The 25,697-nt window shown below is 39.8% G+C and overlaps 1 protein-coding gene across 14 annotated transcripts in view; it reads left to right on the top strand.

Moving 5' to 3' along the window:
• LOC131834376 (conserved oligomeric Golgi complex subunit 2-like) overlaps positions 1-23,254 on the top strand; it is a 37,773-nt gene extending 14,519 nt beyond the window's left edge. The window contains exons 2-10 of one of the 14 annotated variants that reach the window (XR_009354845.1): positions 6,075-6,236; positions 7,373-7,435; positions 8,174-8,355; positions 9,667-9,745; positions 11,378-11,481; positions 12,462-12,782; positions 13,737-13,844; positions 17,964-18,158; positions 20,478-23,254. Coding sequence is in view for 2 of the 14 variants with exons in the window: in XM_059178971.1 (XP_059034954.1) it covers positions 6,075-6,236; positions 7,373-7,558 (348 nt within the window). In the remaining 12 variants the exon portion in view is untranslated. Of the gene's footprint in view, positions 1-4,852; positions 5,001-6,074; positions 6,413-7,372; positions 8,486-9,666; positions 9,815-11,377; positions 11,482-12,461; positions 12,783-13,736; positions 13,845-14,660; positions 15,285-17,963; positions 18,159-20,477 lie in introns of those variants that run through there. The other 13 variants (XR_009354847.1, XR_009354842.1, XR_009354853.1 and 10 more) reach the window with 13 other exon arrangements.
• Positions 23,255-25,697: the final 2,443 nt, after the last annotated feature.

Raw genomic sequence — 25,697 nt, 5'->3', positions numbered from 1 at the left:
ATTCTGTGGGTTGTCTTTTCACGTTCTCCGTAGTGTCCTTTGACACACGAAAGTTTTTATTTTGATCAAGTTCAGCTTATCTAATATTTCTTATTGCTTTGTGTATCATGTCTAAGAAAGCTTTTCCCGATCCAAAGTCATACAGATTTTCACCTGTTTTCTCTGAGTGTTACAGTTTTGACTCTTACATTTAAATCTTTGATCCATTTTGAGTTATATTTTTGTGTATGTGTGACGTTGCTGTTCCAAGTTCATTCTTTTGCATGTAGATATTCACTTGGCCCAGTAGTAGGCACTCGAAAAGACTGTTTTTCCCCCCATTAAATGGTCTTGGCATCCTTGTGAAAAATCAGTTGACCGTAAATGTATGGGTTGTAAATAGTTTCTTTTTGAATACTTGGGAAATCTACACTATAAATTAAAACCATTCCTAAATTAGTAAAACCATTCTTGGTTAAGTGAAATGGGTCTCTATTATGGCACTGTGAGTTTGGGTTTGCTTTTCACAGCAAACGCTGCCTAACCCAGTATTCACAGATGTTCCGAGTTATTTAGTCATGTGTTATGCAACTTTTGTTTATCTGAGAACAAATGCATAAATGGTAAGTTGAGTACTAATATTACCTAATAGAATTTGTTCACTGAGGCTAAGTTATATGATTTATTTATTTACTTAAGATTTTATTTGAGAGTGAGAGAGTGCAGGGGCAGGAGGAAGGGACAGAGGGAGAAGCAGGCTCCTTGCTCAGCAGAGCGCCTGATGTGGAACTCAAACCCAAGAGACTGGGATCATGACCTGAGCCAAAGGCAGATGCTTAACCAACTGAGCCACATTGGCACCCCAGTTATACAATTTAGAATGCCACCATGAAGTTCAAGAATGTCAACAATGTGTAACTGAGGCAGGGAAAGTGATCGACCTAAATGTATACAGTTGGTGAGTAGGATGGCCAGGATTATGAACCGAGACCCCCTCCCGTGATGTACTACATAACTATGATGTAAGGTCTGAGATGGTCTCAGGAGAGAAAGGTCCAGGCTAATTTGGTCACCAGTGTAAGGAGCAGGTGGCTTTCTGTAGATGACTGTGAAATTATGGTTTGGTATGAAGTCCTTCTCTCCGACACTAGCAGGGTCAGTCTTTGGTTGATTAACTAAAAAAGTCAGTTTAAACAAGTACTCTTAGGGAATGGTACATACAGTTTTTAGCATTTTATTTGGAAAAAATATATGTACATTTATTCTCCATTGAAACAGTGCCAGGTCTTTTCTCTGGAAACTGGCCTGCAGATTAGATTTCTGAGTTATCACAGCACTTGGGTCGCTCAATAGGTTAGGCATCTACCTTCGGTTCAGGTCATGACCCTGGGGTCCTGGGATGGAGTCCCACATTGGGCTCCCTGTTCAGCAGGGAATCTCCTCCCATTGCCCCTTTCCCTGCTCATACTGTCTGTCTGTGTCTCAAATAAATAAAAAGAATCTTTTTTAAAAAAGCTTTCTATGTTGTCTTTTTTTGCATTCAGTTTCAGTTTCTTTAACTGAATTGAGTGAGAATCCTGTGATCACTCCCTCCCTGCCTGGTACTTGGTCATCTCACCCATACCTAACTTAGCAAAAATTTTCTTATTGATTTCTTTGTATCAAATCTTTCCAAAGTAGCTGTGTTAGTTTTCAAAAGAACAGTGATTTTTTTTTTTTATTGACAGAGAGAAATCACAAGTAGATGGAGAGGCAGGCAGAGAGAGAGAGAGAGGGAAGCAGGCTCCCTGCTGAGCAGAGAGCCCAATGCGGGACTCTATCCCAGGACCTCGAGATCATGACCTGAGCCGAAGGCAGAGGCTTAACCCACTGAGCCACCCAGGCGCCCAACAGTGATTTATTTTTGCAGTCATATTTTGTTAGTTTACATAGTGTTTAATGAAGCTATATAATTATGAAGTAAGTGTAGGTGTCCTTAACTAGTTTGGGAATCATCACATTTGATTCTTGCTGACTAAACAGGTCATAGAGTAGCAGAGTCACAGGGGAAGTAGATAGTAATTTATTGCCTCTAAGCATATAAGCCTACCGGGGTATCACAGTATTGTAGAGGGGAAACACAGGATAGCTAATCCTGTGAGACCAATACTTGGAAATAGGTTATGAAAGATTTGGAACATCTGTTCAATGGGACACTCAGCATGCACATAAAATATTAATAGAAATGTATGTGTTTTACGTAAAGACATTCAAGTTATATTTTTAGATGGGAAATTTTTTTTAATAGAATGGGTTTTTATTTTTTATTTTTTTATTCTTTTTTTAAGATTTTATTTATTTATTTGACAGAGAGAGAGAAAGAGGTCACAAGGAGCCAGAGAGAGGGGGGAAAGTAGGCTCCCAGCTGAGCAGAGAGCCTGATGTGAGGCTTGATCTCAGGACCCTGAGATATGACCTGAGCCGAAGGCAGAGGCTTAACCCACTGAGCCACCCAGTTGCCCCTAGATGGGAAATAGCTTAGAAGAGCATGAATATTTGTGTGTGTGTGTGTGTGTACACATATGTGTGTGTACACACATACATAGAGAAGGTCTGGGGTTTCCATTCAAGATGGTGGCATAGGAGGATCTTGAACTCATCTCTTCTATGAAATACACACTGAATCTGTAGCTCCATATGGAAAAATTTCCTGTGGAAAAAACACTACAACTAGCTGAGTGACTCCTACACATTAGGTGAGTAAGGAAAAAAACCTATGTTGAAGTAAGAATCAGTCTTGCCATAAACCCCACCCCTGGTACAGCGACCTGGGATTGGGAAGGTACTCAAAACCCCAGGCTTCTCCCTGAGGAGCAAAGGGTTTGAGCCCCACTTCTGGCACCCCAACTTCCAAGACGTACATCTAAGAGACAAGACCCCAAAACATCCAGCTTTGAAAGCCATCAGAGCTTGCACCCATGAGACCCACAAGGCTATATATAGCAAACTGAGAAACAGTTCTTAAAGCAGTCATGCGAGTAGACTGACCCACCCTGGAACTCAGCACAGAAGCAGCAGACTGAAATGGGTTCAGATTTCTGTGAAAGAGGCTCATTTGCTTATCTTAAAGCCCAGGCATCTAATTTAACATGGATCTGGGAACCTAGTAAGGTATTCTCCAAAGATGGAGCTGATGGGTACCATCTTTGCGCTGTCCCTCTACCTCGCTTCTGCTTTCTGGTATCTCCTGGAAAGGAGCTTGAATGCTCGTATGATGCCCCGAGGTTTGCAGTTGCTACCCAGGGTATACATCTAGATCACCTGGCTCTAGCGGCCAGCAAGACTCACACTCACGGAAGTGAGTATCACAGTATTTACAACAACCAAGACTTGGAAATAACTAAAGTGTCCACCAACGGGGTAAATGGATAAAGAAAATGTGTGTGTATACGATGGAATATTACTCAACCATAAAAAGAAGGAAGTCTTGCCATTTGCAACAACATGGATGGACCTCGAGGATATTGTGCTGAGTGAAATAAGTCAGAGAAAGAGAAATACTGTATGATCTCCCTCACATGTAGAATCTAAAAAACAAAGCAAAATGAAGTCATAGAGAACAGATTGGTGGTTGCCAGAGGCGAGGTTGTGGAGGAAATAGATGAAGGGGTCCAGTGGTATAAACTTCCAGTTAATAAGATAAGCCTTGGGGATGTAATGTACATCATAGTGACTGTAGTAAATAATACTGTGTATTATTGTATATTTATTTTATTATTTTTTATTAGAAATATGTATTATTAGCCCCAGGATTACAGGTCTGTGAATTGTCAGGCTTACACACTTCCCAGCACTCACCGTAGTACATACCTTCCCCAATGTCCACAACCCCACCACCCTCTCCCTACACCCCTCCCCCCAGGAACCCTCAGTTTGTTTTGTGAGATTAAGAGTCTCTTATGGTTTGTCTCCCTCCCAATCCAATCTTTTTTTGTTAAAGATTTTATTTATTTATTGGACAGACAGAAATCACAAGTAGGCAGAGAGGCAGGCAGAGAGAGGGGAGGAAGCAGGATCCCCGTTGAGCAGAGAGCCCGATGTGGGGCTCGATTCCAGGACCCTGTGATCATGACCTGAACCGAAGGCAGAGGCTTTAACCCACTGAGCCACCCAGGTGCCCCCCTCCGAATCCAATCTTCTTTCATTTTTCCTTCCCTACCCCCACACCCCCCACTTTGCCTCTCAAATTCCTCATATCAGGGAGATTGTATGATAATTGTCTTTCTCTTATTATTTCACTCAGCATACCCTTTAGTTCCATCCATGTAATTGCACATGTCAAGATTTCATTTCTTTTGATGGCTGCATCCCCCCAGCAACCCTCAGTTTGTCTTGTGAGATTAAGAGTCTCTTATGGTTTGTCTCCCTCCCAATCCAATCTTTTTTTTTTAAGATTTTATTTATTTATTGGACAGACAGAAATCACAAGTAGGCAGAGAGGCAGGCAGAGAGAGGGGAGGAAGCAGGATCCCCGTTGAGCAGAGAGCCCGATGTGGGTCTCCATTCCAGGACCCTGTGATCATGACCTGAGCCGAAGGCAGAGGCTTTAACCCACTGAGCCACCCAGGTGCCCCCCTCCGAATCCAATCTTCTTTCATTTTTCCTTCCCTACCCCCACACCCCCCACTTTGCCTCTCAAATTCCTCATATCAGGGAGATTGTATGATAATTGTCTTTCTCTTATTATTTCACTCAGCATACCCTTTAGTTCCATCCATGTAATTGCACATGTCAAGATTTCATTTCTTTTGATGGCTGCATATATATATATATATATATATATATATATATATATATATATATTTATTTAAGATTTTATTTATTTATTTGACAGAGATCACAAGTAGGAAGAGAGGCAGGCAGAGAGAGAGGAGGAAACAGGCTCCCTGCTGAGGAGAGAGCCTGATGTGGGGCTCGATCCCAGGACCCTGGAATCATGACCTGAGCGGAAGGCAGAGACCTTAACTCACTGAGCTACCCAGGTGCCATATATTATTATATATTTAAAGTTGCTAAAGCTTAAGAGTTCTTAGCACAAGAAAAAAATGTGTATGTTTGGTGATGGATGTTAACTAGTCTTAGGGTGATCATTTCACAACAGATAAAAATATGGAATTTTTATGTTGTACGCCTGAAACTAACATGTGTCCATTATATGTCAGTTTCTTTAAAAAGTAATTGATATTTTATTTTTTAAAAAATTATTTATTTATTAGACAGAGATCACAAGTAGGCAGAGAGGCAGGCAGAGAGAGAGACAGGGAAGCAGGCTCCCTGCTGAGCAGAAAGCCCAATGCAGGGCTTGAACCCATAACCCTGGGATCATGACCTGGGCTAAAGACAGAGGCCTTAACCCACTGAACCAGCCAGGAACCCCAAAAGTAATTTATATTTTAAAGAGAAAGACTAGGGCACCTGGGTGGCTAAGTCAGTTAAGCGTCTGCCTTCGGTTGAGGTCTTGATTTCAGGGTCTTGGAATGAACCCTGGCATCAGGCTCCCAGCTCAGCAGAGAGCCGGCTTCTCCCTCTGCCCCTCCTCGCACTTGTTCTCTCCGTCTCTCTCTTTCAAATCTTAAAAAAAAAAAAAAAAAAAAAAAAAAGTAAAGAGAAAGACCAAAACAAAGTCTGGAAGGATGTGAATCGCTGTGTTAAATAGCGAAGAAAAGTAAACATTAACAGTGCTTAACTGCAGAGCATTAGAGAGTGGGTGATTTTTTTTTTCTCTCTTACAGAAGTATTTCTTGGTTGGTTGAAAGTTTGACAGTGAACATTTGTTACTTTTAAAATTAAGAAGAAAAAGCTGTTTCTATTTTGAGAAGAGCCTCTTTGAAATGTATAATTAAAAGTAATAAAATGCCTGTAGAGTTAGGCAACTGGAGAGAATGGTCTTGGTGAGGGGCCCCCTTTCCCATAATCTTAGGAAGTGAGCAGACCCCCTGATGTCCTGTTTGTGTTCCCCTGCAGTAATACGGCCTCTTATTCTTTCTCTGATCTTATTTTTCTATGTAAAATGTGGTATCAGTGCAATCATTTTTTCTTTCTGGTTTGATTTTCAGGAAGATTTCGATGTCGGTCACTTTGTGTCTGAATTTAGGAAGCGTGTCCAGCTGGAGGAACTAAGAGGAGATCTGGAACTCTACTATAAACTTCTTAAAATAGCCATGGTTGAGCTCATCAACAAGGCTTATGCAGATTTTGTCAACCTTTCCACAAACTTGGTAAACCTGAAATTCACAAGTCCTACACACACACACACACACTTTCTCTCTCCTTCATATTTATTAAAAGGGCAGAGTTTTTAGAAACCTTTCAGTTGATTACCCCACCAACCCCACCAGAAACTTGAAGAAATTACCAATTTCATTAATAAAAGAACTAAACATTTTGGAATACATTTTTTTGTTTGTTTTAGTTTTTATTCATTCAAGGTTGCTCTAGTTTGATTATGTTTCAAATTCATTAGTCAACAGTGAAAAGTAAAGGATAATAATACCCAAGGGGTTGTTTTATTAGTTGCTAAGTGATTACCCTGACGTCTTCCTTGATTTAGACTAATTTGTAGGAGCAAATGTCCACCACTCTTACAATGTTTAATTTACTCCCAGGTATATCTGTTAGCCAGAGCTAGGTTGAGGGAACATTGGCCAATATTGATATTTAAAAATTTGGTTTTATAAAAATATAAGAATGATTTGCAGTGAGCTTATCAATTGTTTGTAAAAGCCGTTTAGAAATGTTGAATTTTGTTACTTGGCAGAAAAGTCTCCTTGTTGATGCTTCATTTTGTTTTAAATCTATTTGTCCAGAGAAGCACAGAAAGTTGCAGCTCCGTGGGAATTTCAAGAAGCATTAAAATTAATGATGCACACTTGCTTTTGGGAAATATACCACTAATATAAATATCCCAATAGGATTAAAAACCTAGAAAATTTTACTTCTGTTTAATTTCTATTTTTCTCAAGGCTTATAATAATGTTTAAGAGAGACGTAGCCCGTCAGACTTTCTCATCAGCTGGCTGAGTATCATCATTACAGACAGAGAACTGTTCACCTTCTGTGAAAATTTTTCACATTCATTTAAAATGTCATCTAAAGGCAAATTGTTCTTAAGGAAACTTTCGTTTCTCATGACTTCCCTTATTTTTATAGTTTCATGTATTTCAACAGATTTTTTTCATATTCTATGAACAACATTAATGGCCAAATAACACTTCTGTTGTTTAGCTAGTTATGTAGCAAAATACGGTTGTGCCAAAAAAATAACTTAAATCTGGTACTGCTTTGATAGTTAAATAGATACGTCACTATTATTCCTTATCGTGATGTGTTTGTGCCAACCTGGTTTTGCCTTTAGGTTGGCATGGACAAAGCCCTCACTGAACTTTCTGTGCCTTTAGGACAGTTACGAGAAGTTCTGGTAAGTCCCCAATTAATGAAAACAGTCTGCTGTGAGGCCTGTTGTCCTCGTCGGCTTTTCTCTAAGAATTCTTTTCATCTGTTAGTTTGGTGGTACTGGTGGTTGTATTTTAACGGTTCATGATTATAATATTCACCTTCAGAAGAGTTGTAAATGATTTTGTTTTTGCATATGCTAAAAACCTAAAAAAACATGTTCGATTTGAAGAAGACATATTCTCAGTGTAGACAACCTTAAAATGTCAGGGGAGAGGAAGCATATTTCCAAATTTAACTTATTAATACCACTTTGGTCATATGTAAGTGGTTTCTAACTTATGAATGACTTATATTTTAACAGTTTGTAATCTTGTAAATATCCCCCCCACCCCACGTAATCTACGTGTGGTTAGGTTCCTGGGCTGATCTACAAAAACTGTGTAATCACTAATGGAACTGAAAGATAACATAAATAAAATGTAATACTTAATAAATGTTACATTTGCATGTTCTCAGAAAAATCTCTGTTGTGGGAATGGGACTCCCCACCTCTAAGCCATTGGGAATAGGAACTCCACCTGGGTGAACAGTGGAGGGGCAGTTGTGGCATCACTTCTAACAGAAAACTGTGCTGCCCTGTCTCCCACCCCAGAACCCCCCGTCTGTGTCTGGTGCCCTGACTTACAGCTTCTGTCCGTTCTGATGCCCTGTCGTAAAATTGTCATAAACGACACCATCCTTCCTTGTGTGTCTCCTCTAGCTTGAGTGGCCTCGTGCGTCCCTCCCCTAAGACAGTGCCTGCATCCTAGAGAGAATATAAGGAGAACATAATTTAAGGGAAGACACAGTACATGGTTAGAACCAAGAAAAATGCGGAGTAATGGAAATATCAGTGCTGAGAAGCCTAGGGGAGGGGCAGGCAAGAAAGAGTTCATGAAACAGGTAAAAATCTTGAGTTGTGCCTTGAGGTAGCCAATACTTTCCATGGTTTATGTCTCATTTGAATTTTACAAAATCTTGTTAAAGGTACTTTTCCTTGGAATGGAAGGGATTTTCATGGTCCACTGTTGGATTCCACACCAGCTGCTGTGGGGCTCTCCCACTGCCTCCTTGGTGTGCCTCTTCCTCCCAGGGCCTCATAGTGGTGTTGTTTCCCAAGCCTAGCCTTCCTTTGGCCTCCCACTCTTCTCTCGAACCCCCACCCTGGAGGCAGATTTGCTCTACTCACACAGGCTCCCGTCCCGCCTCACCCCCTGCCATCACCGTATCCCCTCCCTTTTCCATGGCCTGTTTTTATGGCCACTTTGGTCCTGCTCAATCACAGGCCTGAACTGCCTTTCTGGTCCCAACTCTGAAGCTGTTCTGTGAGATTCTCAGACCACTGAGGGATACGACTATATCTGTCTTCATTGCATCCCTGTGGGCTGCCACAATACTGACGTCCAGGAGGTGTTTCATAATGTTGATGGAGTGAATTAATTCACCTTCCTGCGGAATTTTTGTGATATGCCTATTTCATTCTAGTTGTTTCTGTTAACCTTTGTTTTGGCCCTAATTCCTAATTATCTCTTTATTCATTAGCTTCTGGACATGCTTCTCTACCTCTGTGCTCTGCCTTTTTCTGGTCTTCTGTTCTTCATTCTTGATTCCTGGTATTTCCATACCCACATTTCATCATCATGCATCAGTGCTTTGACATTCCATCGTTCTCCAAATATGCAGAATCTAAAGACCTCATCTCAGTGAAGTTGGCCCTCCATTCCTATTTTTGCTTCTCTCCAGAAGGAAGCCTGCAGTGCACATGGCTGTGTGCCTGTCTGACCCTGCCCCTGAGTGTGTGTGCACTTACATCTGCTCCCCATCCCCTCCCCACCTCGGCAGCTGTGTACACATGGCTTTCAGAGTCTGAATCGAGCCCCGTCGCATTTCCAGACTCTCCTGTACTTTGCTTCATATTATCTGTTCTCCATTCTAAGCCCCCTCATCCGCATAACTTTCACTGTATATGTGTCATTCTTCTTCTGGCCATGCGACCCTGCCTTCGTGTCATTATGCCCCCAGATCATGAGTCCCCTCAACAGTAACTGTGTCTGGTATATGATGTTTGTTTTGTTTTGTTTTGTTTTGTTTTTGTCAATATCTGCATAGTACTGGTGCACAGGTATTAAGTTCTGTGGAATTGAATGAGATGTAGGAACTTGATAATGTGACAAAACAATGTCTGTAATATGTTTTCTTTATTCTTTTAATGAGTCTCAGGTCATCAGTCAGTGAAGGAATTCGGGCAGTAGATGAACGAATGTGTAAACAAGAGGACATAAGGAAGAAAAAGGTACCCTCCAGTAGATTTCTTATGCTGCATGCCAGTTGAAGCCCTCTCCTCTTTTCTCCACGAACTTCTCAGCACTATTCAGCTTTTTTCTTTTTTTCTTTTTTTAATTTAGCCTTTTTTCAAAGCTCTCACGCATGTGCATTTTATGCATTATGTCACGTAATCTACCTGAAATAAGAAGACAGAATTTCAGAGGTACCCACACGATCTCAAGATCACCCACTTTTTCCAGAACAAGAAACAATGATAACTGTTGTCGGTGCAGCGCTTGACAGTTAACAACTGTATAAATTGTCAGCGGCCCTGTAAAGAAAATAGGCTTATATTAGAGACTAGGGGAGAAGTAGGCTTTCCAAAGCAAACTCAGGATTCTGCCGTAGGTTTGTTGTTATTTTCTGATCCTGTGTTCTTTATGTTCTGGTGTTCACTTTAATTTTTTCGATTCCCAGTAGTTAGCATGCGGTGTTGGCTTAGTTTCAGGTGTGTGAGACAGGCAACGGCTCTGTACATCTGAGGGCTCACCCCGGGAGTGTGCCCCTTAGTGCTATCTCCAGTTCCAAGTGTCCCCGATGTCATTCATGATCATAACGATGTAGGGGCACAGCGGGCATTGGGAGTCTGGGCTTCTGACTCTCGCCTGCTGCTCTGTACAATGTTTTCTATGTGTACTATTAGCATATTTGTTAAAATCTCAGTGGGGAGAAGGCTGTTTGAGGGACCTTCTGTTTAATTCGCCTCTGGATCTCCTCACAGCTTTTGTCCAAAGAATGCTTGTCGTGCGCTTCCAGACAAAACAGTAAGCTTTGTGAGGGCAGGGTGTATTTCTTGCTTTATTTTCTTGTGTCCTCCCCCCACCCCCCATCGGAATGAATGTCGAGCTCCCAGGGGTGTTCAGTAACTATTTATTGAATGGATGACTTTGTATTTTTTTGTTCTTTAAAGATGAGTGTTTTCATAATGTCCCTCAACCTCTTTGATAATATTTGTAGTGTAAAAGGTCTTTAATGATTTGGTGCTTGGCCATATAGGTATATGCACATGTAAACTGAGAGGACCAGTACGATCGGAAGCCAAAGTTAAAACATGAATAAAGGGCCATAAGAAAACAAATGGAGGGGCGCCTGGTGGCTCAGTTGGTTAAACGTCCGACTCTTGATTTTGGCTCAGGTCATGATCTCAGGGTCATGAGATTGAGCCCCGCATTGAGCTCTATGCTCAGCAGGATGTCTGCTCGAGATTCTCTCTCTCCCTCTGTCCCTCCCCTGAACGTGCACATGCAGTCTCTCTCTCTCAAATAAACAAATCTTTTAAAAAAAATAGGAAAGAAATGCCCATAGAAAGATTCAGGATGGGGTAAAGAAGAAATAAGAGTATAGAATATGAGAAAGCAAAGTTTAGGGTTTTTTTTTTCTCTATAAACTTGCAATAGAATATGGAAGTATGCTTATTCTAGAACTAAGATTTGCATTCTTGAGAATTCTGTGATTCATAGAAATATTCAAAATATAGCATGCCCTATATATTTGAAGTTAACTTTTGGTCTTATATTTTCCTGCATTTAGCATGGGAAATAAAGATGATTAAGAGTAAAGATGGTGACGTTTTTTGTTTGCTTAATTTTTATTTTAATAGATGTGTGTGTTGAGGCTTATACAAATTATTTGATCAGTTGAAAAGATTGAAAAAATCTTAAATTCACAAAGTTCTAAAGAAACCTCTGCACTAGAAGCAAGCAGGTAAGCATTTTTTTTTTTTAACTAAGTAGCACATAAATTAATACTTCACATCCAGTCTAATTAGGCGGGGACGGCTTAGTTAGAATTCATTTCTGAACAAGAAGAAAATCCAGGATTGTGGCTAGAATGTAGCTCCAGGAGAGTGGAGAGCATGAAATGGTGAAATCTATAACACGTTCCTATAAACCCTTTGGTTATAGACCACAGTTCCAACACGTCATTATGCTTGCAGTGGAAAAGTATATTTGGAATCACCTTCCCTGAGGACTAGCAAAGTCTTTTTGATCTTTAAGGCATACCTACCATTCATTTTGGTTTTTCTCCATCTCATTTTTTTCCCTAGACATGCCTAGAGTATTACCATTGATGTATTTTGCACCAGCATTATATTATTATGAAACAGTATAGGACATATCCAGTTGAAATTTACAAACAGGAAAGAAAAAAACTTATGAAATAAGAAAAAGATGATGGCTCTTTTTGTTATACTGTGATTGTCTTGTTCCCTTCCTGGTGTGAATTTTCAATCAGCCAGGGTAGATGAGTGACTCAGAAAATGAGTAGTTAGGTCCTGTCAGCACCGTGAGACAGACGCACAGTGGTGCAGTGGGAGTAGCCGGGGTTGGTCCTACACATACCAGCTGGGCTGCCTGCGTCAAGGTCGCCTGGTGCCCTGAGTGCTCTGTTGTGTGACGCTAACAGTCCCTCCCCCTGCAGGCGGAGTTAGGTTTCTAAATTTTAGGAATTAAGGTTTTAAATTTGGAAGGAACTTGAGAGACCATATGCTCCACATGTCTCATGATGGAGATTAAGAACGGACACATCCCAAAGGAAGCGATTCTCTGGTCCTAGGTCTCTGCCCCCTTTCACATCAAGGCATTCAACTAAGTGGTCAGTCTCCACTGTGCTTGTGTCTCTATCCCGTTGGACTCGTGCTTCTGCCCTGGTTCATCCACACTTAGCAGACAGTCTGTACGCAGCCCTTCTGCAGCCCGTGTGTCTCCAGCGGCTCTGCTTCGCTGCGGCCCTTGGCAGCACCTGTAGCCCCTCCAGCCATGTCCACGTTCGGCCTCTGGGGAGCTGGCCCTCCAGTGTTCTTCCCGTCTTTGCTGTTGCTGCTGTGCTCCTTGGATAGAAACACCTCAGTGAGCTCTGTGTCTACAATCCTGTCCCTTTGCAACACTCCTTGATAAACAGACATTGTGCGCTTTCTTGCTCAGAATTACCTTGGAGGACTTTTTTCTCCAGAAGAGCAGCTCTGAGCTCTGGAGTCAGGAAAGCCAGAGCAGCGTCAGCACACGGTAAATCCATCATGCTCTGCTAGGCCCAGAAATGCGGAGATAAGGATAAATAGGAAATGCGCATGGGATCAGTCAGTAGAGGTTGGGATTAGGCTTCAGCATTGGTCCTGCCTAGCGCCTGCCTTCCCTCCACACCAGTTCTGATGCTCTGGGACAGGGCACACCGTGGCAGGTCTCCAGACATTTGGGGTTTCCTTACAGTGTGTTTCCTCACTACCTGACTGCCCATCCTCAGATGTGGGATGCCTCATAGAGCCCAGCAGGGGCTTTGGGGCCTTTATTGTGTTTTTTTTTTTTTTTTCTTTCACTGTTCTGCTTCATTTTGAATGGGGTTGCCGCTTTCTAATGTGGGGGGCAAGAGGGAAGTGTATCCAGTCCACTTGATGGCAGATGCACTCTGAGTGATTTCTCACCAGCTCCCGGAGCACCGAGCTTGCTCCTTCTGCCGTTGGGTAAATTTAAACTTGGAGTCCGCTGCTCTGAGCGATTTCCCAGGTTGCTGCTAGGCGGTCAGTGTTAGCTGATTGAGGAGACAGTAGTAGTTCGTACTGGGGAGTTTCTTGGGAGGGAGAATGAGGCAGGCGGAGAAGAAGAGGGGGCTTCGGGTATGAACGGTAGGACAGGGCAAGAGAGAGGAGGGGGTTAGAGAATGGGAGAAGAAGGGCACGAATGGGAGAGCCCGAGGAACGTGGTGGAAACATGCAGTTGTACCCACACTGACCTAAAATAGCTCCATCCCCTTGCCTGGGCCCTGTGGCCCGGGCCAGGCTGAGTCGTTGGCTTCTACGACCTCCCCGCTCCTCACCCCTCACACTGGGGCCTGCTGCACAGACAGTTTGTCCTGAAAATTGATGGCGTGCAGGTGCAGGTGCCTGAGCGCTGTAAGGCATGGGGGGCGGTGGGGGTGGCAGGTTTTAACTTTGGGAATTACACTTCTCTAATTGTCTCTACTAGCCCTCTCTGGACTAGACAGATTTTGGAGAGAATTGCCACAGAATTTAACCAGTTACAGTTTCATGCTGTTCAGAGAAAGGCATGCCTCTTCTGGACAAAGTAAGACCAGTAAGTGTTGGTTTCGATTTTCAATTTGCTGTTTGCGAATTTCCTGGATCATTTTGGTTTGACCTAGCATTGCCCCTGATAATTGCTACTCTACAGGATTTTGAAGCTAGCTTTGAATTTTTTTTTTTTTCAGTGTCTCCTGCTTGGGACCCTGCTTCCATTATGTCACACTAGATAGATTTTGTGTAAAGACACAAGCGTAGTCTCCAAACTATGCAAGTAAAATTAATTCTGAATTTCATGTAACTTGACACATCATATGGTGTAGTCAGAGTTCATTTATCCAAAGCCCTTGACTGGGTTTAAATGCACGTTTGTCACATTTACTCCATAGCTTAAGAGGCAAATAACTTTTTGTCGTTCAGTAATTGTCTAAACTTCACTTTGATGAAGCCGACTTACTTTCAAAGAAATCATAGGGAGGGGACGCCTCAGTGGTTCAGTCAGTTAAGCCACTGCCTCTGGCTTAGGTCATGATCCCAGGGTCCTGGGATCGAGTCCCACCTTGGGCTCCTTGCTTGGCAGGAAGCCTGCTTCTCTTTCTGCCTGTGCCTCCTTGTGTGCTTGTGCTCTCTCTCGACAAATAAATAAATAAAAACCTTTAAAAAAAAAAAAAGAAAGAAAGCAATCATGGGGAGAAGAGATTCATTGTTATTCTCTAGGAAATGTTGGGATTTTAATCTTACATATATTCTGGTAGAATTAGAGGCTCGCTTTATATATATAACACATATGTATATAAATCATACACATATATTTGACCTTTTAGAAACTGTGGTGCCTGGACCTTCTTTCCTGGTCTCTCTGTTCTTGCAGCGTATAGCCCACATTACGGCCATGCTGTAGCAGTCCCTGGGAGGCCTGCTGCTAGAAGGGCTTCAGACTTCCAATGTGGACATCATACGGCACTGCTTCCAGACTTATGCTACAATTGACAAGACACGGGATGCAGAGGCGTTAGTTGGTCAAGTACTGGTGAAACTGTACATGGATGAGGTTTGTGCCCCCATGCACCTCATTCCACAAACACAGAGCATCTAATCTGGTTTCGTTTCTTGACTGGGTGTGAGAGAGCTCAGGGCTCTTCCTTGAAGATGCTCTTAGTTCCTGCTCTTCTGGTTGTAAGAAAAGGTTGGTCCCGCTTGGAGCCCATCAGCATGGCAGGAATCAGGCATGCGCTCTGGTCTCTTCCAGTGATGCCATAACTCAGGGATCATCTTAATTTAGTAGGGGTGAGGGACTTGCCTAGGAAGAAGGTACGGATCAGAACATTTTCAGGTCAATTTCCATTTCCATAAGTTATACGTTAATGAAGTTGCCGAAAAGCGTGACCCCACCAAGGCGCCCGTGCCCACTGGAGGAGCTGGAAGACAGCTCTGTGCGCAGGGAAATTCTGTGAGGGGAGGCGTCTTCGCAGAATTGATGTGGCCTAAGTCTTGAAGACCATGGGGGAGTTGGCCAGGCTAGAAAGGTGGGAGGGAGGGAATATTCAAAGATAAAGGGCTTTTAAGGGCGAGTTAGCGGGGTAGTACCTTAAGTCCGGAACTTGGTTACCCAGTGTTCTTGACCTATAAGGATACAGTTAATAATTTTATATCACCTTATTTTTGAAAACCATGTACACTGGCTATACATTGAATGTTTCTCGCTTTAGGTGAAATTCCCTGCCACTGCCTTTGGGCTTCTTCTATTTCTGAGTAGAAGACAGACATCTTTTTTTTTTTTTTTTAAGATTTTATATTTATTTGTTTATTTGACAGAGAGTCCCAGTAAGAGAGGGAACACAAGCAGGGGGAGTGGGAGAGGGAGAAGCAAGCTTCCTGCTGAGCAGGGAGCCCAATGTGGGGCTTGATCCCAGGACCCTGGGATCATGACCTGAGCTGAAGGCAGACACTTAACTAAGCCACCCAGGTGCCCCTAGACATCTTTATTTTTGTTTTCCTGAATGTCATGTGTCCAATTGCTTGGTTGATTTATCGATTTTTATTTTATCTTACGTCTTCAACAGTTTGTCTCTGGTGTGTCTAAATAGTATTTCTCCTGTTTGGAGTTTATTGCTCTTCTTAGATCTGTGGGTTTATTTTCTTCATTATTTAAAACAAAACAAAAACATTATATCTCTATCCCTCTCACATCTCCCACTAGGACTTCAATTGCAAGTAGGTTAGACCATTTAATACTCTCCTACAAGTCTCAGATGGTCTGTTTGGTTCTTTAAAATCTATTTGGGTCTTTATATGTTAGTTCCTGATCCTTTCCTTTGTTGTGTCTGGGTTATGGTCAAATCTACCAAATGACTATTAATTTCTAATGTATTTTTTAAATTCTAAAATTGCCATTACTTACTTTTTGTAGTTTCCCTTGAGTTGCTGAGACTCCTTATCTGATCCTATATATCACTTTTCTTTTCCACTTGGTTTTATTATATATTTACCATAGTTATTTTAAAACCCTTCATTAGGCTGCTGCTCAGCACCAAGCAATGGTCTTGGATGTTTTGGGAGAAATTCTATGGACTTTATCACTTATTCCTGAGTCTTTTCTGTACTGTTGCCTGCAGTGGAAGGCCCATGGCGGGGTGAGGAGGGTGGGGAGTGCTGATTGTTGTCGATTCACTCCGTGGTAGGATATCTGGGAACTCTCATTCCTCATACCAGGCCTCATGGTGTCATTTGAAGGTGGGCTTTTTCTTCAATTCCCTCTTTTATGATTGTTCCTTCTAGCTCTGAACCAGTGATAAAGCATCCATGGGTCTCTAGACTCCTAAGAACAGCCTCACCCATTCAGAATTTAGCTCATTTATGATTCTTTGTGTTTTCTGCCTTCTGGTGAAATATCTTCTTGTCATTATAAGATCTGTGGGCCAGTCTTCTACAGCTTTTTAGAAATTAGATAAAAAGGTCCAGAGTGATCTTTTAAAATAAAAATCTTATCACATAATTCTTCTCAAAGTCTTTGCTAGATAACCTACTACTAGATAGCTTATCTTCTCTCAGCCAAAACCAAAATCTTTAGAACTTTCTTCCAGACCAGTAAGAGCTGGACTTCTATTAACCGTCTGATCTCCTTTGTTCCTGGGCTCCTCACCACGAACTCATTCTGCCCCACTGATTTCTCTGTTATTCCTCTGGCACACGAGGTACATGCCCATCTTTACAATCATTTCTCCTGCCAGGAATACTCCTGGCCAACACCAGCATGGGTTGCACTTGACCACCTTCAAATTTTAAAAACAAAAAATCACAAAACAAGAGCAATAAAAAGGAAAAAAGAAAGAAAGAAAGAAAAAGGAACGAAAAGGAAAAAACCTAAAAAGGAAACGACTTCTCACAGTGATTTTTCCTGAACACACTATTTAAAATCAGACCTCCCTTTGTTTGAACTGTATTTCCTCTTCTTTTCTGCTTTCATTTTCTCCATAGCATTTATCACCTTTATATGTAAGGTGGTGTGGTGTATGTAAAGGTTGTGTCTGTGTAATTCACCAGTTTATTATCTTTTTTCCCATTTGAATGTAAGTCTTACACATGTAGGGATTCTTTCCTGTTTTGTCCTTTGCTGTATCTAAAACCCTTCAAACAATTCCTGCATGTAGTAGGTATTTGGTAAATATTGTAAAATGAGCACCTAGGTAATACATAGTTTGAAAACATGATAATCTCTTCCATGTCCAAACCTTATTCATTATAATCTCATTTAGTGATTTGTGACCACTAAAGAAAGCCTGAGTTTTAGATATGGCATCATGAACAAGGAAATACCTTTGTCAACTTGACAGATTAAAGCTTCTACTGACGCCGCTCTTTCTGAATCCAGTGTACCTGATTCGTATGTATAAGTGAATACTTCCTTAGAAATTGTAGGAGTACTGAGGAGATTAATGAAGTAAAATATGAAATATTTTATTTCCTCTTAAGAAAACGTGCTAAGTGTATGTCTGTGCAACCTCACATAACAATACCACTGAGTAAGCAAGCCTCATGTTTAAGCTAAGACATACCATTGATATTGATTTATGGGGAGAACTTAAGCAGACATTTTCAAAAATCTAATGAATAGAAAAATAGAAAATTGGGAAAATAATCCTTTCATTTTTCTCACATTTTACATTAAACATAGAAGACGGCATGGAGTATTCAGATTCATTGGGATAATTCCTGATTCCGTGTTTTGCTGCCCTTAATCTGGTTGGTGTGCTTCAGTTGCCTTGCCACCTAGCCTCTCCATGTGAGAGTCATGGCTGGATTGGATTTCCGAGCTCCTATGGCTCCTATGGCTGCAGCAGGGAGCTCAAAGAAGTGAACTTTCACATCAGTAAGTCCTGGTTTATAATCCAAGTTCCATGTGTTACTAGCTGTGAAACTTCCTCTAGCCCCAGTTTCTTTATCTGACAGTGACATTATTGACCTTATAAGACAAGCATGAGGATTTGAAATAGCAGGTGTCAAGAATTGTGCACATTATAGGGACTCAGCTGATGGTAGCAAATGCTTTGCTAAATGCTTCCTATGGAGACATGTGCTTATACTTAGTCTCAGAACAGTATAGAGGTTAAATGTGCAAAGGTTCTGGCCAAAAGACCTCTCCAGCTCTTGAGGGAACTTGCCTTGGAGGCATGCTAGAGAGATTTTATAAGACTGAAAATGCATGATACTTAATGTATATGTGTTACAACAGTAAAATATAAGCTAACAACTTGGAGATGTTTTTAAATATAATTATTTTTAAATTATTTTATTCATTATTGTAGGAATATTTATGCCTTATAAATATATATGCCTTATATATATATATATAATTATAATATAATAATATATAAATATTATTTAATAATATATGTTCCATAATACATAACTTATATAAGACTTATAATATACTGACATATAAATGAATATATAAATATATATATAAATAGTATGTTATTTATAATTATTGCATACATATATATTTCTTATGCATATATATAATATATAATAATATATTTAATAAAAAATAAATCACATGTACATTAGCTAATATTCACTGAGATTTTTTCTAGGCTCTTGTATACATAGGAATCATCAAAACAACCCAATTCTGTCTCGAAAAGAGAAGGGCACACTTAAGAATCAGTGGAAAGCAGTGAAGAGGGGAAGGAGGCTGTGCCAAGTTAATGCACACACCACACATATGTTCATGTGAGAAGAAAAAAATGTGAATTAGAAAATGAAAAATGTGCAGCTATAGGCTCTAAATACATTTATCATTGCAATTTGTCTTCTTTCATTATCCTTATTTAGCCTATGAGTAAACCAAAGAACAGAAAGCTAAATTATTTGTTCCAGTTCACACAACTAGTAAGTGGTAGAGCCACGTACAAACCCAAGCAACAGAATTCCACACCCATAAAATCAAATATGCATTTAAGACTATCTATACACTTACATTTTTATTTTTTAGAATAACAGTAAGTAAAGTGATGTATCATTTCTTATGTGTCTTAATATTTCACAAACTGTGATTTGTAGGGCACAATCTTCAGGAAGCTTTTTACCCTTGGCCACAGAAACTAAAGAGAAACTGATCATTGCCTTCCTTTCTTTGAGACTGACAGTGTTTATTAACACATTAAGGCTCTCTGTAATAAAGAAACCTGTAATAAAAATAAATGATTTAGCTTTAACAGTTAAAGAAATAAACTTATTTATGTATGGAGAGAATAAATATTTATTTTATTCATCTATCAAAAGTCCTCCTCAGTAAAACAATTTTACTATTTCTTTAATAGTACCTTGGGGAGTATGACTTGAGGTCATTCTCAAATTAGGACCCAGGGGTGATGCCAGCAAATTTCCTTCTACAGGAAGATTCAGCACACTAATTAGCTTTGTGACACTTTGTAATATCTTCATTCATTTCAAGACCTTCCTTGGCACAGTTTCTGACATAGTCCTGATGCAGATGCAATTTTTTGTTTCCTTCTCAAAGTTGGTCAAACTAGGGAACTTTAACTTGAATACTATGTTACAATATTTGCCATTTAACAAATCCCATCCCAAGCATTACTTATCAATAAGAAATCCACAGAAAAGATTTCAAATTCAAGGTTTAATATTTGGCATGTGTTAAGATACCTAGTTGAAATTTTGCAAAAGAAAATTGAGGGGCTCCTGGGTGGGTCACTGGTCTCAGGGTCCTGGAATCGAGCCCCTCATTGGGCTCTCTGCTCAGTGGGAGCCTGTTTCACCCTCTCTCTTCCTGCTTCTCTGCCTACTTGTGATTTTCCTCTCTGTCAAATAAATAAATAAAATATTAAAAAAAAAAAGAAAAGTTGAACTCAAGTCAACCCGTTTCCTTTCTCTCTTTCTTTCTATTTTTTTAAGATTTTATCTATTTACCTGATAGAGAGAGGGAGAGATCACAAGGAAGCAGAGAAGCAGGCAGAGAGAGGGGGTAAGCAGGCTCCCTGCCGAGCAAAGAGCCCAATGTGGGCTTGATCCCAGCACCCCGAGATCATGACCCAAGCTGAAGGCAGAGGCTGTAACCCACTGAGTCACCCAGGTGCCCGTCAACCCGTTTTCTAAGTGGGAACACACTGGGTGTCTGGGGGCACAGTCTAATCTAAGTCAACAGTCTTTTTCTTTACCTTTTTAGGTTCTGTTGCAAATGGGGCAGAGGGCACAGCTGAGGACAGAGTGGAAACCAGTGAGGGATGAAACTATGCAAGTTTGTGTGCGCTCATCACATGTCCCTGTGAGAAGAGGAAAACAAATGGGACTGTGAAGATTCACACAGCTATGGTTTAAAAATCTGTGTTTGTCCTTAGGTCATGTTACACTTCAGTGCCTCAGGTTCTTTGTCTGTAAAAATGGGTTCCCACATTTTTCTGTTTCTACTTTTAACTTGGTAGCTTGTACTGGAGAACAATTTGTCTACATGTTTACCCCAGTTCCTTCTAAGGACTTTCAGGCAAATTACCAAAAACATGAATAATTAAGATAAAACAAATTTTTAAACTCAAAGAAAAATGAAAATGAAGTATTCAACCACAGTGAAAGTGAGCACGTAGAAACATATGCATGCAGCAAGGACTTGAACAATTCTTAAAGTTGTGCTATTAGCTCAGATCAGAATTTCCCAGAAGCTAATGCCGATAGAACAACTGGAGGTTAAAAGTTTTGTGTTATCAAAAAGCACCACTTTCTGGTGCTTTGAAGCAGAATGCATTTTTAGTGAGAGTGTATGGAATAAACCAAGTGCATGTTCCCTGCAAAAGGCCGCACACATTGTTCTGGATTCAGCAGAAGAGTGGTGCATGACACTGCATCACGACTGTGTGAACAGCTCTTCAACCTGTATTCTTTTGTAGCTAGCCATTGTAAACATATGTGGCAGATTTGATGACATCTCCACAATTAATATGCTAGAGACAAACTTTCAAAGTGGCTATTTCTAATAGCATTCATCACAATATTCAGCTCTATATTTAGTTGTGACAACTTTCCAAGGTCACTTGTTGAAACCCCTAAGGACAAGCATATTAACTTGGGTCTGTTTCTCAAATAAACACAGGAAGCATGGCCTCTACCAGAAAAACATTTCTAATTTGAAGGAAAATAAACTATTTGATTTTAAATACCATTATGAACATGTAAGAGAATGCTTAAGTGACTTTTATAGTTTGGTATACACTTTATTATCTGTACTCTGCAGGAAATGTGCTTTCTCCACTCCTTCTTTTAATAAGAAAGCCACAACAGAGAGTACATTCCACTTGCTGGCCTTGTGACTCTGATTTTTCCCACTCCCATCACAGGATGCTCAACAGTATGAAAAAGTCCATGGTGTTTCACTTATATATGTAGTGATAATTAATATTGAATTTATTTTATTCCTTTAAGAAATATTTGCCAGGAGGCTACTATTCCAGGTACCAACCTAGGCATCAAAAAAGAAATGGAAAGGACATGGTTATTATCTAATGATGATATACCTTAAACCTGTAAAATAGTCTTTAAATGCTAGTTACTATTGTTAAGTAATAACTGATAATGAGTAAAGGTTATGGTGATTATTATCTTCCAAACTCTTCTCATTGCCTCACAGGCGTTTGTAAAAGTAGGTGGCCAAGTTGCTGCAGCTACAATTTGCTTGAAATGTAGGAATCTGTCTTGATATATCTGAGATTTTGTTTCATGTCAGATATATCTGAATTGTGCATATCTGTTCATAAACCATTCATGTGGCATTGTGCTAGGTGATCTAATGTATACAAAAAATTACAGAAACACTCCATATCCTAATTTGATGGAACAGATATAATCCCTTTAAAATGTTAACTATGAGGAGCCATGAAATTACTTATTTATCTGAACATCCTGTGGCTTATATAAGGATGCAGTCTCAGGACAGACTATAATTGCAACATGACTTCCTCTATGGATGGAATCTTTTTATAAAAATAGTCTTTCTTTGCTCTGGGCAGATGCAGCTTTATACTAAGATACACAGCTGGAGTAGCCAGCATGCACGCACTGGATAGCTTTCCCCACTCACCCTGTTAGCTGGGCAGCTTCAAACATGTCCCAAAATGCAATGAGTTTATGCAATCCTGAGTTAATGCCACTAAAATGGATGCCAGAGTAGTAAAATATTAATTAGAAAATTAGTAAAGTAATATTGGCATTAAGATATTCAAAGAACTCCCTTTTGTTTTGTTTCGTTTTGTTTTGTTTCCCTTCCCCCCAGGAAGACTTTATAAAAGATGAAGAAAGAGTAATTGCATTTTGAAGAATAGGTAGGATTCACATAGGCAGAAAGAAAAGATAGAGATATTTTCAGTTGGGTAGATGAAACAGAGTGCACAAAAAGTATGAAGATTGGAGAGAGAAATTTGTGAGAACAGCTGGTAAAAGCATTTGGTTGAAATTGTTGTATTTAGTGTGAGAATTAGGATAAGAGAAGAAATACAGTTTGCTGCCAAGTGACAGAGGACTTTGAATATTAGAATAAAGAATTTAAACTCTACCCTTTGGGAACAACAAATCACTGAAGCATTTTGAGAAAATAATTGATATAACTAAAAGGAATCATTTTGGAAAATGTCAGTACAATATAAAAGAAAATTTTCCACTTAAAATGAAAATCAGTAATGGTTGCTCCTGAGAAATGCTAAACTGCAGGTTAGGTAAATAAAATCATCTCCAATTCACCTACAGTGAGGTAAGGAGTACTAATGTTTTAGTGTACTTAAATCTAGATTTGTTCCATGCATGTAGTGCATTTTACAATTATATAAGCATATATGTTATAAAAATATTGTTTCACTGTGCTTAATATTTTAAAGATACTTTGTCATTGCACTAGATAATATAGATTTATAGTTAATAAGAAACACATCTATTGAACTACATAAAAGTTTTACACACGTGTGTGTGAGTTTAATTTAATTACAAACAACACAAACACAGACTGTCATTTGTACACAGATATACGTATGAAACCTGGAAGAAGAATGAAGACCTAGACACAGGCAAATGCTGGGAATGGCCAGCAATCCCTATACCAACAAACGAAAGGTCACTCCAGACTTGGCTGTGAAAGAGAGTAGAAGGCAAGGGGGTCAATGCCCAGAGCAAAGACCCTTTGCTCTTCTTTGCTCCTCCTTTTATTGATCCTTCACAATAATCACAAGTCCTTATCACTGTTTCTGAGGCCTGTGATGTTGACAAGGGGTCTTTATGAAACTAGGAGGATCTGTTTACAGGAAATATAAGATATGCTAATCTGCCTGTCCTCCTAGACATAGCTTAAGGGACAATGCATATATCTCTTAGATCACGGGGTGGCTGTTTGGGTTAAGAGAGCCTTGGGGAAAGCAAGTCTCTGCAGCATTCCAAAGGCAGAGAGGTCCATCAGGCCTAGGCATTCCAAAGGCCTATCCCTTCTCTGAAAGCTTTTTCCCCCCAGCAGCCTTAGTGTTACATTTTAGCAAGCCCAGTATTATGGCTGATTTCATGCTGAACATTAACCTCAAAAGGCAAACTTCTATCGCAACTGACTAAAGATAAATAAATAAATCCCCAAACAATATTGGGTTTGAAAAATTGAAAATAATTCTGGATATATAAATGAAATTTAAAAATCAGAATTGAAGTGCCTGGATGGCTCAGTGGGTTAGCCTCTGCCTTCAGCTCAGGCCATGATCTCAGGGTTCTGGGATCCAGCCCCACATTGGTCTCTCTGCTCAGTGGGGAGTCTGCTTCCCCCTCTCTCTCTGCCTGACTCTCTGCCTACTTGTGATCTCTCTCTCTGTCAAATAAATAAAATCTTTAAAAATAAAAATAAAAATCAGAAGAAATTATAAACAACTTCAAATGATATATAAGAAAAAAGGTAAAAATGACATTTCTATCAATATATCTTTATAAATTTTCTACACGCACACACACAAAAATAAAATCTAAATATATCCAAAGCCATAAAAATGATTAAATCAGCAAGTAAAAGTTACCAAAAATATTATTTGTTAGTTCAAAAATGTTTTATAAGCTAATGCCAGGGAACCTTCAATAAAGTAGCAATTCCCTTATTGTACTATTGGGTCCATGGAAGAGGGGGCAAGACTGATCCAAAGAGAAGGTCAAGCAAAGCTTTATTTTGTGCCAAGCATCGAGAATCAAACTGACCAGCGAGGACCATCTCATGCAAAGAGGTGACCTCTCTCTGCCTTACAGACTAGTTTTTAAGGGCAAAGGCCATGTGGTTGGGCCTGGCCATGCACAGGTGGCCAGTGAGATTGTAACACAGAGAAAGCTGTATAGTCCTGCTAGGTCACACATAAGTGACCAATTGAATTACAGTTTACCCTATAGTAGATATTTGAACTAGCCTTTCACCTTGGTCAGAATTAGTGCCCAAAAGGCACCCAAAGGCGGGGCCCATACTCCTTGGTAGCTAGGGAGACAATATGAGCCCCTACTGATTGAATACCTCCACCTGGCCTGACCCACCCTTGTATTTGGGCTTTGTTACCTGGGACTAGTTTCCAGGATTTGTTATAAGTAAGTCCCCTGGGGGAAGTGGGGGGGGAAAGCAGGGACAGTTTAAGTTTTACTGTGTAAACAACAAGGTCATTGTTTAACTGGGTGGAATTGCTCTGGCTAAATAGGCCCTTACAGTACTTTTTTTTTTTTTTAAGAAAAACACATCATGAATATTTGTTCAATAAATAAGAAATGGCTAACAAACTTTATAAGGATAGAATAAGATTTAAATCAAACAAAGTAAAAAGAGATAAAAAATATAAAATTTAGACCAACTCTCTTACAGAAAAAAATGCAGTAGTAATAATTATAAAAATAGAAAAAAAAACATAAAATTTCATCTGTATTAGTTTATTTAATCCTTAAATATACATGTGAGTTAAATGATATTTTAGTTTTTATAAAGACGTGATTTGGGTGACAAAGAGAGTAAATGCTTTTGCTCATGTTTCAGCTACTTTTGATAGCACCAGGTAGTCTAGGAAAAATATATGTTTCTACTGATTTCATTATAATTCACCTTCATATTAAATAAAGTATGCTAAATTGAACACAACAGTATATCTTGAAAAAAAAATCTAAGTTCAAATTGTCTTTATCCCAAGCATAAGATGTATTTCAAGAAAAGATTATGTATTTATGCAATAAGTATTATTAAGAGAGTAGGGGAGAAAATGTAATTGTATCAATCCATGATGATAAACTACTTGATAAAACCCACAGCTAACATCACACTTAATGATGAAAGACCAAAAATTTCTCCATAAATTCAAAACAACACTAGGATGGCCACTCTTATTATTTCTATCTAATATTTTAAAAGATTGTA

The sequence above is a fragment of the Mustela lutreola genome, chromosome 1, assembly GCF_030435805.1.
Source record: "Mustela lutreola isolate mMusLut2 chromosome 1, mMusLut2.pri, whole genome shotgun sequence".
NCBI lineage: Eukaryota > Metazoa > Chordata > Mammalia > Carnivora > Mustelidae > Mustela > Mustela lutreola.
Note: the sequence above shows the minus strand (reverse complement) of the source record. Positions and strands in the feature narration are given on the sequence as shown.